Source organism: Dipteris shenzhenensis, chromosome 3 (genome assembly GCF_047967505.1).
Source record: "Dipteris shenzhenensis isolate YYH24624 ecotype China chromosome 3, Dip_SZ_1.0, whole genome shotgun sequence".
Taxonomy (NCBI): domain Eukaryota; kingdom Viridiplantae; phylum Streptophyta; class Polypodiopsida; order Gleicheniales; family Dipteridaceae; genus Dipteris; species Dipteris shenzhenensis.
In genome coordinates this window covers 59702319-59715061 of record NC_141598.1, presented here as the reverse complement: position 1 = coordinate 59715061, position 12743 = coordinate 59702319, and the positions used below count along the sequence as shown (strand labels likewise).

Sequence of the window (12743 nt, the reverse complement as noted above, 5' to 3'; positions counted from 1 at the left end):
GCCTCTACAACTTGTTTGTCTTCTATCAAAGACACCAATAATGTTTCTGCACCCCATCATTTGAACCATCGCTTTGTGCCTTCCATCCAACGTGACACTAGAATTGTACTCTTGTTAGTTGTTATAAACTTCAAACTTGCTTCCCATGATAGATATGGGAGCCTTTTCTCAGGCAATATGGTGACCTTAACCAAGTATTGTGATATTGTCTCCATTGCCAAGAGCTCTAGTGGGGTGCTGCCAGTCTCCAAGGGTAGGATCACTCCCAGGAAACTGGTTATGAAATGCTTTTGGGTTTTCCCCACCTCATTCCAGGCTGACTTGCATAAGCTCCCACCCTGAATCTCTACCCCATAAAGCACCATGGAAATAACCAATGCATCAAAGAGATGCTTTTTCAAGTTCCAGCTCCCTATCTCGGCATGCCTACAAGTATTCTCTAAGGCATAGTATCTTTTCAAGTTCCAGCTCCCTATCTCGGCATGCCTACAAGTATTCTCTAAGGCATAGTAGCTTTTCTAGCCAGCTTGAATCCTTTTGTCCACAATATGCCATCTATGGTCAGAAGGGAATTTGTGCCAAGAACCTTGAAGGATTCCACAACCTTGAGGTCCTCTCAATGATAAGTCTTGAGAGTTCTCCCTGGCATAATCTTTGTTTTGACTGTGTTTACTTGTAGCCCACTATTTTGGCAGACGACATCTAATACATGCATCAGTTTCTTGAGCATCTTCTTGTGTTTTTGCTGATAGGACAATGTCATCTACATACAAAAATGACTTGTACACCAATTTGAGGTCCCATTTGCCCCTCTGGGGCTCTATACTTTGTTACCAATTCCTCTTGCTCATGAATGTAAAGCCCAAACAATGTGGGTGAGAGTGGGCAACCTTGCTTTACTCCAATACTGCTGTAAAGGGCCTCAGATAAGTGCCCTCTCATCCTGAGGTGACACTGAACATGACTGCTTGCATGTAATCTTTGGGTACTCCAATGTTTTGCATTCTCTGCCAGAGACCAAGTCTTGGGACAATAGCAAAGGCTTTTCTGAAATCAATGAAACAATATAATAGGCCTTCACCTTGTAGTCGGATTTCCTCCATAAGTACTTTAAGGGTAACCATGTGGTTAATTGCGCTAAATGTGCGCCTAAAACTTGCCTGACCTTGGGCTCTCTTAGAGTGCATTTCTCCCCACATGCCGATTTTTTCGTTTATAATAGTTTTAAAGAGTTTAGCCATAGTGCCATTATTGGGTGGTAGTTACTAAGCTTCTCCTTCTCACCTCCTTTATGAATGTGTTTTATCCAATTTTCTGTCTACTGAGGGTGAAATCCTTCGTGGACGGCTTGATTAAGCATGTGGCATAACCAAATTTCAGCCTCGTACCGAGCCCATATGAGTAATTCGGCTTGGAGCTTTTGTAAATAAGAGAAAGAAAGAAAAAAAGAAAGAGAAAGAAAGAAAGTTTACTAAAAGTCTTCGGAAGACTAAACGGTCTATGAAACTAAAAGAAACTGATACGATGAGCTGAAGGATGGGGCCACTACATCAACTCCCATGACGAATAAGAAAACCCGTGGAGCTCATTGAGAGGATGGGGACTGGTGAGGGCGTCAACCCCAAGAGGGGGTTGTCGATGTATGAGGCTCCTGTGGTGGCATAAAGCCTGTGATGGGGCGCTGGCTGCGGTTGTTGACACGTATGGTCCATTGTGGTCTCCTAGCTATGGCCGTGGGGCCAACAAGAGCCACTGTCACTCCTGTAGGTCATGTCTCCGGTCTGATGAGCATGGAGGGAAGGTCCCTAATGTGTTCCGTGCCTCAGTCCACTGCAAGTCTGACGTATCTTTGCCTCAGTCCACTGCAAGTGTGACGTATCTTTGCCTTGTGTCCTCGCAGCCATCGTCTCCGTGAGTGCTGCTGATTGGTGCTGTCTGGCTGGAAAAATTGAGTGATCATGGTCTGAGTGGAGTCTGGCTGTATACTCTAATCTCGCCTAATGCCCTAAGCAACCACTCCCTGTGTTGGACAATCTCGTGGATAAGGCCGCCAAGCATCTCTAATTTGGGTAGGGTAAGAGAGTACATAGGGGTTTGAAACCATCCTTGAAGAGGCATTGATAGCAACCTCTGATCTCATAGTACTCATGTCATCTAAAAGTGAGGTGCTCCTCTTACTCGATCTCTTGATGATCGCATAGGGTGCAGATGTGACCCTCTCTAGGTATGCTCTCCGCCCGACCACTTTCAATACGGAGTTGGTATGGTGAAACACATAACTGCTAAATCGATATCTTGAAGAAGTGGGGGAGGTGGATCCGTGTGTATCTTGGCAGATCGATGAAGCCTCAACAATCCATAGGCAGTGGTGGTATCTGTAGAAGTTGAGCTTCACAGGGAGCTCATGAGGTGCCAACCTAGCCCTAAATGTGTGTAACTATAAGAGATCCTCTTAGATGAATTGGTTCACCTCGTAATATGCATGTGTGTGTGTGTGTTTGAGAGAGAGAGAGAGAGAGAGAGAGAGAGAGATTTTTAAAGTCTGCTAAAGACCGATGGGTCTATGGGACTGAAGAAAAACATGATACAATGAGCAAAAGAGTGGAGCTACTAAGCGAGCATCCTAACCCATGCTAGAAAACTATGTATACATATTCAGTGATATCATATCACATGTCCATCAAAATCATATATAGAAAACTATGTATACATAGTCAGTGATATCATAGCACATGTCCATCAAAATCAATCGATTATTCTCTTCATTGGAGGGCGTAAGGTTGGTTTCCATAACCTGTATGCCTACAACATTAGAGGGGAACGTGTCATTATGTGAAAGGATTTGCTCTCCTGGGCCCCCATTGCGGATTCATGTGTGATTGGAGGTGAGTTTAACATGGTTGAGTTACCGTCAGACAAAAAAGGGGGTAGAGAAGGAGGACTCACTCTTTGGAGAGAGCAGCTTGGGATGCCTTCCTTTTTCACTATTGTGGCAGAGATACTTGGTCGGACGATGCCTTTCTTATTCAGCCACAGTCCCTCCTGTTCTCTTGGTCAAATAGGAGGCAGCAGGTGCTATTCATGCACGCATTGATAGATTCTATGTAGATGATTGGGCACTAGACAGAGGTGGATCGGTATGCATTGCTGCTAAGGTTTCCACTTCAGACCACTTTCCTGTTGTGCTGGCTATCTCAGAGCCTCACTTGAGAGGCCAGTCTGCCAGCATCAAGATTCCAGATGCCTTGTACATAGAGGAGGACCTTACAGAGGCAGTCCTGCAGATATGGGTTTCTCATGTCCAAGGTGGGCAGCCATCTCCATCACATGTAGCTGCTGCCCTTTCTGGTATTAGCGACTTCTACCACTCAGTTGCTAGTACCAGGAGGCGAGATATTCTCAGACGTGAGATTGGTGTTCGCCAGCAGTTGGCAGCTTTGCAGAGGGAAGAGCAGAAACGGCCTTCAGATGCTTGGATTCAGGAGCGCCTTGCTGCAGCAACGGCTCATCAACAGATATTGCTTGATTAGAGAGCAGAGTATGCCTTTCATGCACGGGAGTTCTTCTGGATTCAGATGGGTGGCAGAGTCAATAAACACTTTTTCTCTACTCTTGGCCCTAGACATAGTAGAGAGAGTGTATCCCAGCTTTTTGACTCACATGGGGTTTTACAAACAGATCTAGATGACGTCATGCACATAGTTTTGATGCCGCCCTTCTTACTGCAGATCCTGACACATAGGATAGAGAGGATGCTAGACAGGTTATTTGGCATAGCATCCCTTTGTTGGTGAAACCGGATATGCATGTTTTGCTTGATGCACCTTTCACCAACACAGAGTTCAGGACTGCACTTTTAGCCCTTCACAAGGGCAAGTGCCCTGGTTCGGATAGCCTCACCCCTTCTTTCTTCATTGCATTTTGGGATATGATTGGAGACTACATTACATCGGCCCTGCAGTGCATTTGGGACTCCGGCGAGATGCCCGCGTCGCTTACAGAGGGTCTCATACACCTTATCCCAAAAGGAGGTTGCAGAAATTTAGTGTCCCAGTGGAGGCCTATCACAGTTTTGGGGGCATGTTACAAGATTCTGGCCAAAGCAATCAGCCTTCGATTGCAGCCCCTTCTCCCAGATCTTATTCATGACACTCAGACATGATTTGTGCAGGGTAGAAGCATTTTTTATAACATTTTCTCCTTTTGGGAAGCTTCAGAGTGGGCCATGTAGAGCGGCCAGAATCTAGCCATTCTACTCTTGGATTTTGATAAAGCTTATTATAGAGTAGATTGGGGTTTTTTGGAGGGAAGCCTTCTACGTTTTGGCTTTACAGATGCTTGGATCAGAGGTGTTTCCTCTTTGTACAGATCAGCTCACAGCCGGGTACTTCCCATCAAAAGGGAAGAGGAGCTACTTGATGGTGGGTTGGCAGATGACACAGTAGTTTATTTGGATGCCACACCACAGACGCTCACTTCTTTCGGGATAGCATTGGATTTATTTTGCTCGGTGGCGGGGGCGCAGATAACTTGGCATAAATCCAATGGCTTTTGGTTCAGTGATGAGGACACTCCAGTTTTGGGGCTTGACATAGGATTCACTTGGGTTCAGAGAGGTGTGCCAGTGAGGTATTTGGGCTGCTAGATCGGCTTGGATATTTCTTCCACTCAGCAATTTGTTCCCGTGTTCGAGAGCATCAGGAGGAAGCTCCTTTTTTGGAGCTAAGCCAAGCTGGGTCTTGCCTCTAGAGTCGTGGTGGTCAACCAGGTCCTCTTGGCCACGGCCTGGTTTGTTTGTTCATGCTGGTGCCATTCTAGGAATTGCATCATTCACCTCAGGAGACCGATCAGAAATATTCTTTGGAGTGGGCTTGATGGCAAAGCATATGCGTTGGCGAGGGTGGCTTGGGAGACTCTCATCCTCCCTAAATATTATTGATCCAGATTTACAGTGCAGAGCTTTACTCTACAAGATGGTGGTGCTCTCTTGGCCACGGCCTGGTTTCTTTGTTCATGCTAGTGCCATTCTAGGGATTGCATCATTCAGCTTAGGAGACCGATCAGAAATATTCTTTGGAGTGGGCTTGATGGCAGAGCAGATGCGTTAGCGAGGGTGGCTTGGGAGACTCTCATCCTCCCTACACAGGAAGGGGGTTTCAATATTATTGATCCAGATTTACAGTGTAGAGCTTTAGTCTGGAAGATGGTGGTGCGGGGACTTATGCCAGGGCAGGAGCCGTGGAAGGCATTTTTTATTAGCAGCATAAAGATGTGCACACCTTCTTCAGGAGGAGACTGGATGGGCAGTATTAGGTGGATTTTCACTGCAGCACACCTCAGGTCTCCTTCATCCCCTCTGATGGTTGCCATCGTGGAAGCATGGGCGAGTTTCAGGAGCACTCTTCAGAGGATTCCCCCTTCTTCTCATAAAGAGATTGATAGGCAACTGATTGATCTTGGCAGACCACTTGGTGCTTCACTTTATATGCAGTGGTCCAGGTGGGAGAGGGGACCCGCCTCATCATTGGGGTCATGGAAAGCTATCCGTAGGCTTCCAGAGGAGACTAAATCTCAGTTGACAGGACATCTTAGAGGGAGTGCAGGGAGGATCTTGCAGATTGAGGCAGCCCTTCCAGCGGATTGGGTAGACACAGATGATATGCCACTCACTTGCTTCACTTGGGGAGGTACTTTTACGAGAGGCGGTGTTTCTCTTCAGGTTTTGGGATTTTGAGATGCACATGACGATGGCTTGGTTTTTGGTGTGCATGATGGTGGCAGATTGTTCAGGTCCACAGAGGACATCTTGCTTGAGTCTGCTTTTCAGCCTATTAGGGTTGTAGGTCTTTTGGTGCAGGGATCAGATTCAGAGTGGTTCCTCGACGCAGAGGCTCGACTTCTCTCCACCGGATCTTGTAGACTTTGGCTCTATAGGGGAGTTCCCATTAGGTATTTGCTGTGGGACTCTGGAGAGTGGGAGTTGATTGACGCAGGGCATCATCCCTTTCTTTTGTTACACGGTTAGTAATGCCAGGAGATTCCAGCTCAGTAGTAGAGGTTGGAGACCTTCGAGAATTCCTCATTGGGAGGCATTTGATATCATTGTGTGTATGAGACCCTCTGTAAGCGACGTGGGCGTCTCGCCCGAGTCCCAAATGCCCTGCAGGGCCGATGCAATGTAGTCTCCAATCATATCCCAAAATGCAATGAAGAAAGAAGGGGTGAGGCCATCTGAACCAGGGCACTTGCCGTTGTGAAGGGCTAAAAGTGCAATCCCCAACTCTGTGTTGGTGAAAGGTGCATCAAGCAAAACATGCATATCCGGTTTCACCAACAAAGGGATGCTCTGCCAAATAACCTGTCTAGTATCCTCTCTATCCTGTATGTCAAGATCTGCAGTAAGAAGGGCGGCATAAAAATCTGAAGCTATGCGCATGACGTCATCTGGATTTGTCTGTAAAACCCCATGTGAGTCAAAAAGCTAGGATACACTCTCTCTACTTTGTCTAGGCCCAAGAGTAGAGAAAAAGTGTTTATTGACTCTACCACCCATCTGAACCTAGAAGGCCTCCCGTGCATGAAAGGCATACTCTACTCTCTGATCAAGCAATACCTGCTGATGAGCCCTTGCTGCTGCAGCAAGGTGCTCCTGAATCCAAGCATCTGAAGGCTGTTTTTGCTCTTCCCTCTTCAAAGCTGCCAACTGCTGGCAAACACCAATCTCACGTATGAGAATATCTCGTCTCCTGGTACAAGCAACTGAGTGGTAGAAGTCGCTAATACCAGAAAGTGTAGCAGCTACATGTGATGGAGATGGCTGCCCACCTTGGACATGAGAAACCCATATCTGTAGGGCTACCTTTGTAAGGTCCTCCTCTGTGTACAAGGCATCTGGAATCCTGATGTTGGTAGACCGGCCTCTCAAGTGAGGCTTTGAAATAGCCAGCACAACAGGAAAGTGGTTTGAAGTGGGAACCCCAGTAGCAATGCATACCGATCCACCTCTGTCTAGTTCCTAATCATCTACATAGAATCTGTCAATGCGTTGCATGAATAGGCAGCTGCTGCCTCCTGTTCGACCAAGAGAATAGGAGGGACTATGGCTGAACAAGAAAAGCATCGTCCAACCAAGTATCTCTGCCACAGTAGTGAAAAAGGAAGGCATCCCAAGCTGCTCTCTGTCGAAAGAGTGAAGTCCTCCTTCTGTACCCCCTTTTATGTCCGATGGTAACTCAACCATGTTAAAGTCACCTCCAATCACCCATGAATCCGCAATGGGGGCCCAGGATAGCAAATCCTTCCACATAATGACACGTTCTCCTCTAATGTTGGAGGCATGTAGGTTAAGGAAACCAACCTTACGCCCTCCTATCAAGAGAATATTTCACTAAGCCCTAGAGGGAATAATGACTCTGTGTCTAACAACTAAGGGGAGAACCGACTGCAAAATTGAAATAGAAGTGCCCCCCCTAGTGCCCAAGGCAGGCAACCAAAATGTATGGCCAGAAAGCAACTTTCTTGACTTGGCACAATCTCTAGAATCCAGTTTGTGCTTCTGAATAAATAAGATATCAATGGAACCCCCAGTAAGTTCTTGAAATTTGATGCTACACTAAATGCTAAGTTAATGCTTGAGGTATAAAGTGGGGTTAAAGTATAGTTCAGAGATTTTTTTTCCAGTTCAGAGAATGCTCTTTGAAGCTCAGTTAGCATTGATTTCTTGACAACATGCCAAGTACTCAATGCTCTTCCAATGCTAAGAACTTGAAGAGGACTACAAGAAGAACAAAGTACAAGGTAAAGAAGACCTCAGTTAAGAGGATTTGGGAGAAGCCAACTGGTTATGCATATTCCAAACAACTAGGTTTTTCTGAATTCTTATCTAGCAATTTGCATCTATATGGTGAAGGTGATTTCTTTGTTCAGAAAGACTGATCTTTTGTAAAGGGATTAGAAACTGCCATTAAATTGGTAAGACCTTCTCAAATGGCGTTCAAAATCAAGATAGATAAGTTTGAGGGAGAGGGTTTTCATACTTGGCAGACCAAATTGAAATTTATTCTCATGAAAAAGGGGATCTGGAAGATGGCTAATGGAAAAGAAAAGAAACCAACAAATAGGGAATGAGAAGCTTTATGGCTCCCTAAGGATGAAAAAACACTAGCCATGATTGCTCTTGGATTGAGTGATTCTTTTATCGACCACATTGATGTTTGTGAGACTGCTCATGCTGCATGGACTCATCTTGAGCATGTTTTTGGAGCACAGGAGAGATGTTTCAAGTTTAGCTTGCTCATCAAATTCTTTGATCTAAAATTGGATAGAGGAGAATCCATCTCTTCACATTTAAATTCCATGAAGAGCATACTGACTCAGTTATTTGGCATCAAGTTTAATCTTGATGAAGACATTGTAATTGCTATCTTACTTAGAAGGCTAACTGAGGAATATGGCACTATTGTCACCACTCTCACCAATATACCAGAGATTAGTTTGGTGGAAATTGAGGCATCCCTCTTGGAAGAGGAAAGGAAAATCAAACAGAGAAATGACTACAAAGAACATGGGGCATATTTGGCCAAAAGCAACTTCAAGGGCGAGAGCAAAATGAAGTGCAACTTTTGTGGAAATCCTGGATATGTTGAAAAAGAATGCCATGCAAAGAAGAGATGTTCAGCAAACCTTGTGGAAAAAGCAAAGATAGAAGAAGAAGAAGAACCAGAGAATGTTAAAGCTCTCACTGCTTACACCACCCAAGTTAATGTTGACAAGGGTGATGACCCATATGTTTTCTAAGTTCTTTGTGTGTGAGATCAATAATGGTTCTCTGCCATGGATAGTCCATGCTTAAATGATTGTTAGTGTTTTGTTTGAGATTTTTCCTTGTTGGACTCATGTAGATTCCATACATAGTCATTGTCTATCTCCCAGTTGTAAACCAAGAGTCTTAGGAGTGAGTCAGAGGTTGGGGCCATGTGTGTTGCCACATGATGGTGGGCAAGCCATGGAGCATCCCATGTACTACTGTTGAGGGATGAGGTCATCAATTTGTGGAGGAGAATGAAGTACAAATTGATGTATGTGTGTGTGTGCCTATGGGCTAGGAGTCCTATGCTAGGAGTGTGTGAGTGTAGGTGTGCTAGAATGTTCTAGTGACTTGGTAGTTAGGTATGTCAGGTTGGTGTGATGTGTGGATTTGGAGCACTGTTACGCTGAAACGCGTTTCAGAGCCCAGCCAGGCCTGAAACGCCGTTTCAGAGACCAGGCGTTTCCTGAAACGCGTTTCAGGGCCCGAAACGTTTCGGGACCCTGAAACGGCTGGCTGAAACGTTTCAGCCAGCCTGAAACGCGTTTCAGGTTGCTGAAACGCCGCGTTTCAGACAACAAATGTTGCCAGGTCTCCAATGTCTTGCGAGATGCGCCGCCAGCCCCGTTTTCTTCCTTTCTGCCTCCGATTTTTGCCTCCTTCCACTCCTTCAGCCTCATAGTTTATACTCTCTCCAGAGTCCATCCATCCTCAAGGTTTAGGGGCCCTCCTTCAGCCCCATTCACTCCTTTCCTCTCCTTTCTCTCTTGCAGCCTGCTTCAGCCCTCCATCATCATCTTCTCCCCTCCAGCCCTCCTTCAGCCCTCCTTCAGCCCCCTCTTTCAGCCCTCTCTTTCAGCCTTCTGTTCCCTCCTCTTTCAGGCCCCACTTTCAAGTTTCAGGCTTCAGCCCTCTCTTTCAAGTTTCAACCCTTGGCTCTCTTTGCAGTTTCAGCCCCCCTTTCAAGCAACAAGCTTCCAAAGTTCCATGGCTTCAAGACACCCTACCCCTGAGTCTCATTTGGAGGTAGAATTCACCCAATCAGATTTTTGGTGGAGTCAAGTCGATCTCCTGGGTGGCTACGACTCCAAGAAAGGAGGCGCTCGCAAGTTCATGTGCAGGCGTTGTGGATTGAAAAGAGGTGGGATTCCTGATAGGGTGAAGGCCCATCTTCTTGGCATCAAGGGAGAGGGGATTACAATATGCACTGAAATATCCGAGGAAGAGAAAGCAAGGTTGGCACAAGAGGTCGAGGCATTTCCTTCCGCGAAGAAAGCTAGGACTATTGCATCCACTGGTGGAGGAGCTACTTCAGGTGCTCATATGGCTACTGCAAAAAGGAGTCCTCTTCCCTCTGGTGCTGCTACTACAATTTCATCTTCTGGGAGTGCACATGTTCTTGGAGCTACAGGTTCTACTCCTATTGCATCTCCTTCACCTCTCCCACCTACACGAAGGCAAAGCACTCTTTATACTGCATGGCATCCACAAAGGAAGGCACAGGTAGATGCAGCCGTGGCCCGTTTCTTTTACTCGAATGGGATTAGTTTCAATGTGGCACGGTCTGCTTATTTCAAGGAGATGGTGACTGAAATTACAGCCTTTGGGCCCACATACACCCCTCCCACTTTTGATGCATTGAGGGGAAAGCTTCTAGAGGATGAGGTGAAGGCAGTTAATGAGGCCATTCAGCCTGTTAAGGAGAAATGGCATAAGTATGGGGTCACTTTGGTAGCAGATGGCTGGAGTGATGTACGTAGTCGATCACTAGAGGGTATTTTGGCATATTGCAGAGGATCTTCTTTGTACATACACTCCATAGAGTGCGGAGTACAACAAAAAACAGCAAATGTTTTGATGCAGATGTGGGCAGATGCAGTGGAGTATGTGGGCCCGTCTAATGTTGTGCAGTTGGTTTCAGATGGTGAAAATACCAATAGGGCTGCAGGTGCATTATTGGAACAAAGGTACCCCCATATTCAATGGAGTTCTTGTGTTGCCCATTGTTTGAATAATTTGTTGAAAGACATTGGCAAATTACCTTGGGTAAAAATTGTAATTGATAATGCAAGAGAGATAGTTGGGTTCATTACACGCCATCATTTTTCTCTCTCTTTGTATCGCACCTATGCAAGGAAGGAGCTTTTGAAGTATGCAGAGACAAGGTTTGCATACAATTATATGATGCTTCGCAGACTCATTGAAATGAGACCTGCTCTTAAGCAGGTTGTGGCAAGCCCACAGTGGGATGCATGGCCCACTTCAAAGCAGGCTCTTGGGATATTGGTGTACGATTTGTGCATAGGCAGCGATGACTTTTGGGCTGATGCATCACACTTGTATGACTTGTGTAAGCCGATTGTCTTGTTGCTAAAAAAGGTTGATGGAGACATGCCTTTTATTGGCAAGGTATATGAGGGGATGGATCGCATGATAGAAAATATCAGAGTGTTAGAGAAAGATCCCCACAGGTTGAAAGAGCTGGAGGAGTTGGCTGTGACTAGGTGGAATCAGTACTACTCTCCCATTCATGCGGCTGCATTTGTGTTGGACCCAGAGTTTCAACACAAGGCAACTGCACAACAAAGTGATGCAGAGGTGGTCCGTGGTTGGAACCTCACTCTTCAGAAGATGGTGCAAATGCCAGAGGCTCGCCGGACAGTGAAGGACCAGCTCGCCAATTACCGCAATAAGGAGGGCATATTTGGATGGCCAGATGCCCAATATGACAGGTAATCCTAACTCATTTAAATTCTTAAATTTTACTATTTAATGATTCATAATTTTTCATGAGCTTTGCCATATATCTGAATTTTATGATCTTTCAAATTTCAGATTTCGAGTTGGGTCTGTTACATGGTGGGAGGATTATGGAGCTGATTCCCCACAGCTGCAAGCGCTTGCCATTCGGATTCTCAGCCAGGGTTGTAGCTCCTCCTCTTGTGAGCGCATGTGGAGCAGCTTTGCCCACATCCATACAAAGAAGAGGAACCGTCTCAAAGCACACAAGGCGAACGATCTTGTCTTTGTTAATGCAAACTTGCGTTTGCTTAACAGGATGAGACAAGAGTACACTCATGACAAGTTCATTGGTTTTCATAAGCCTGATGACACCCTCACTGATGATGATGAGGAGGGGGAGGATGATGACGACGACGACGACGACGATGAGGAGATGGCAGTGGAAGTGGAGGAGGAGGAGGAGGAGGAGGAGGAGGAGGAGGACTCTTGAGCAGCTGAGCTATCTAGATTCGAGAATCTACATTATGGATTTTGATCATATCATCAGTGATGTAGCGGTTGGCCTTAAGGCTTAGAGCCTAGGCTTTTGGGAATCTGAATTTTGTACTTTTGACTCTTGAGTCTTGAGTCTTGACTCTTGACAATGAGACATAATAATATATGAATCATATATTATATTGCCTTTGGCATTTTGTAACTTGTCAATCTTCAGCTTTTCTCATTGATTTCAGATTTGTCATTTATATTTGTAATATGTATTGCTCACTGCTAAGTTAACTTCTAAGCTCCAAGTTCTAAGTTATAATTTGTAACTTGTTCTAACTTCTAACTTCTAAGTTCTAAGTGACATTGTGCCATGTGGTAAGTATTATGCACTATATTTTAAGTTACAGGTAGGCTGTAGGCTGTAGCATTCTAAATGTGTGTGTTCTCATCTCCAAACTCCTTTTTGTAAACCTCCCTTGCTGACGTGGCGTTTCCCCGTTTCAGCCCTCCCAGAAATCCCGAAACGTTTCCGTTTCCGTTTCCGTTCCCCGTTTCCCCGTTTCCGTTTCCGTTCCCCGTTTCCCCTAACTATGATTTGGAGTGATCATAGGAGGTAACTGATTGAGCTAATCATGGAGATGATTGTGGATCTGGGATGTACCAACATGGAGGCAGTTGCTTAGATATGTAACCACTTATGAATAAAGAT

The 12743-nt window shown here is 45.5% G+C and overlaps 2 protein-coding genes across 3 annotated transcripts in view; both read left to right on the top strand.

Moving 5' to 3' along the window:
• Positions 1-12743, top strand: part of ATSUV3 (ATP-dependent RNA helicase) — a 201247-nt gene that overhangs the window by 88463 nt on the left and 100041 nt on the right. The window lies entirely within an intron of this gene.
• Positions 10165-12038, top strand: LOC147904092 (uncharacterized). Its single transcript, XM_087370022.1, has 2 exons — positions 10165-11538; positions 11642-12038. Exons 1-2 carry the CDS (start codon positions 10388-10390, stop codon positions 12036-12038), a joined length of 1548 nt encoding a protein of 515 aa, XP_087226148.1. The 5' UTR covers positions 10165-10387.

Bases quoted from the DNA above. Each gene is read 5' to 3' on its own strand.
- LOC147904092 (XM_087370022.1), top strand. From the start codon at position 10,388: ATGGTGACTGAAATTACAGCCTTTGGGCCCACATACACCCCTCCCACT. The intron at 11,539-11,641 runs GTAATCCTAACT...TTCAAATTTCAG, and splicing joins CCAGATGCCCAATATGACAG to ATTTCGAGTTGGGTCTGTTA.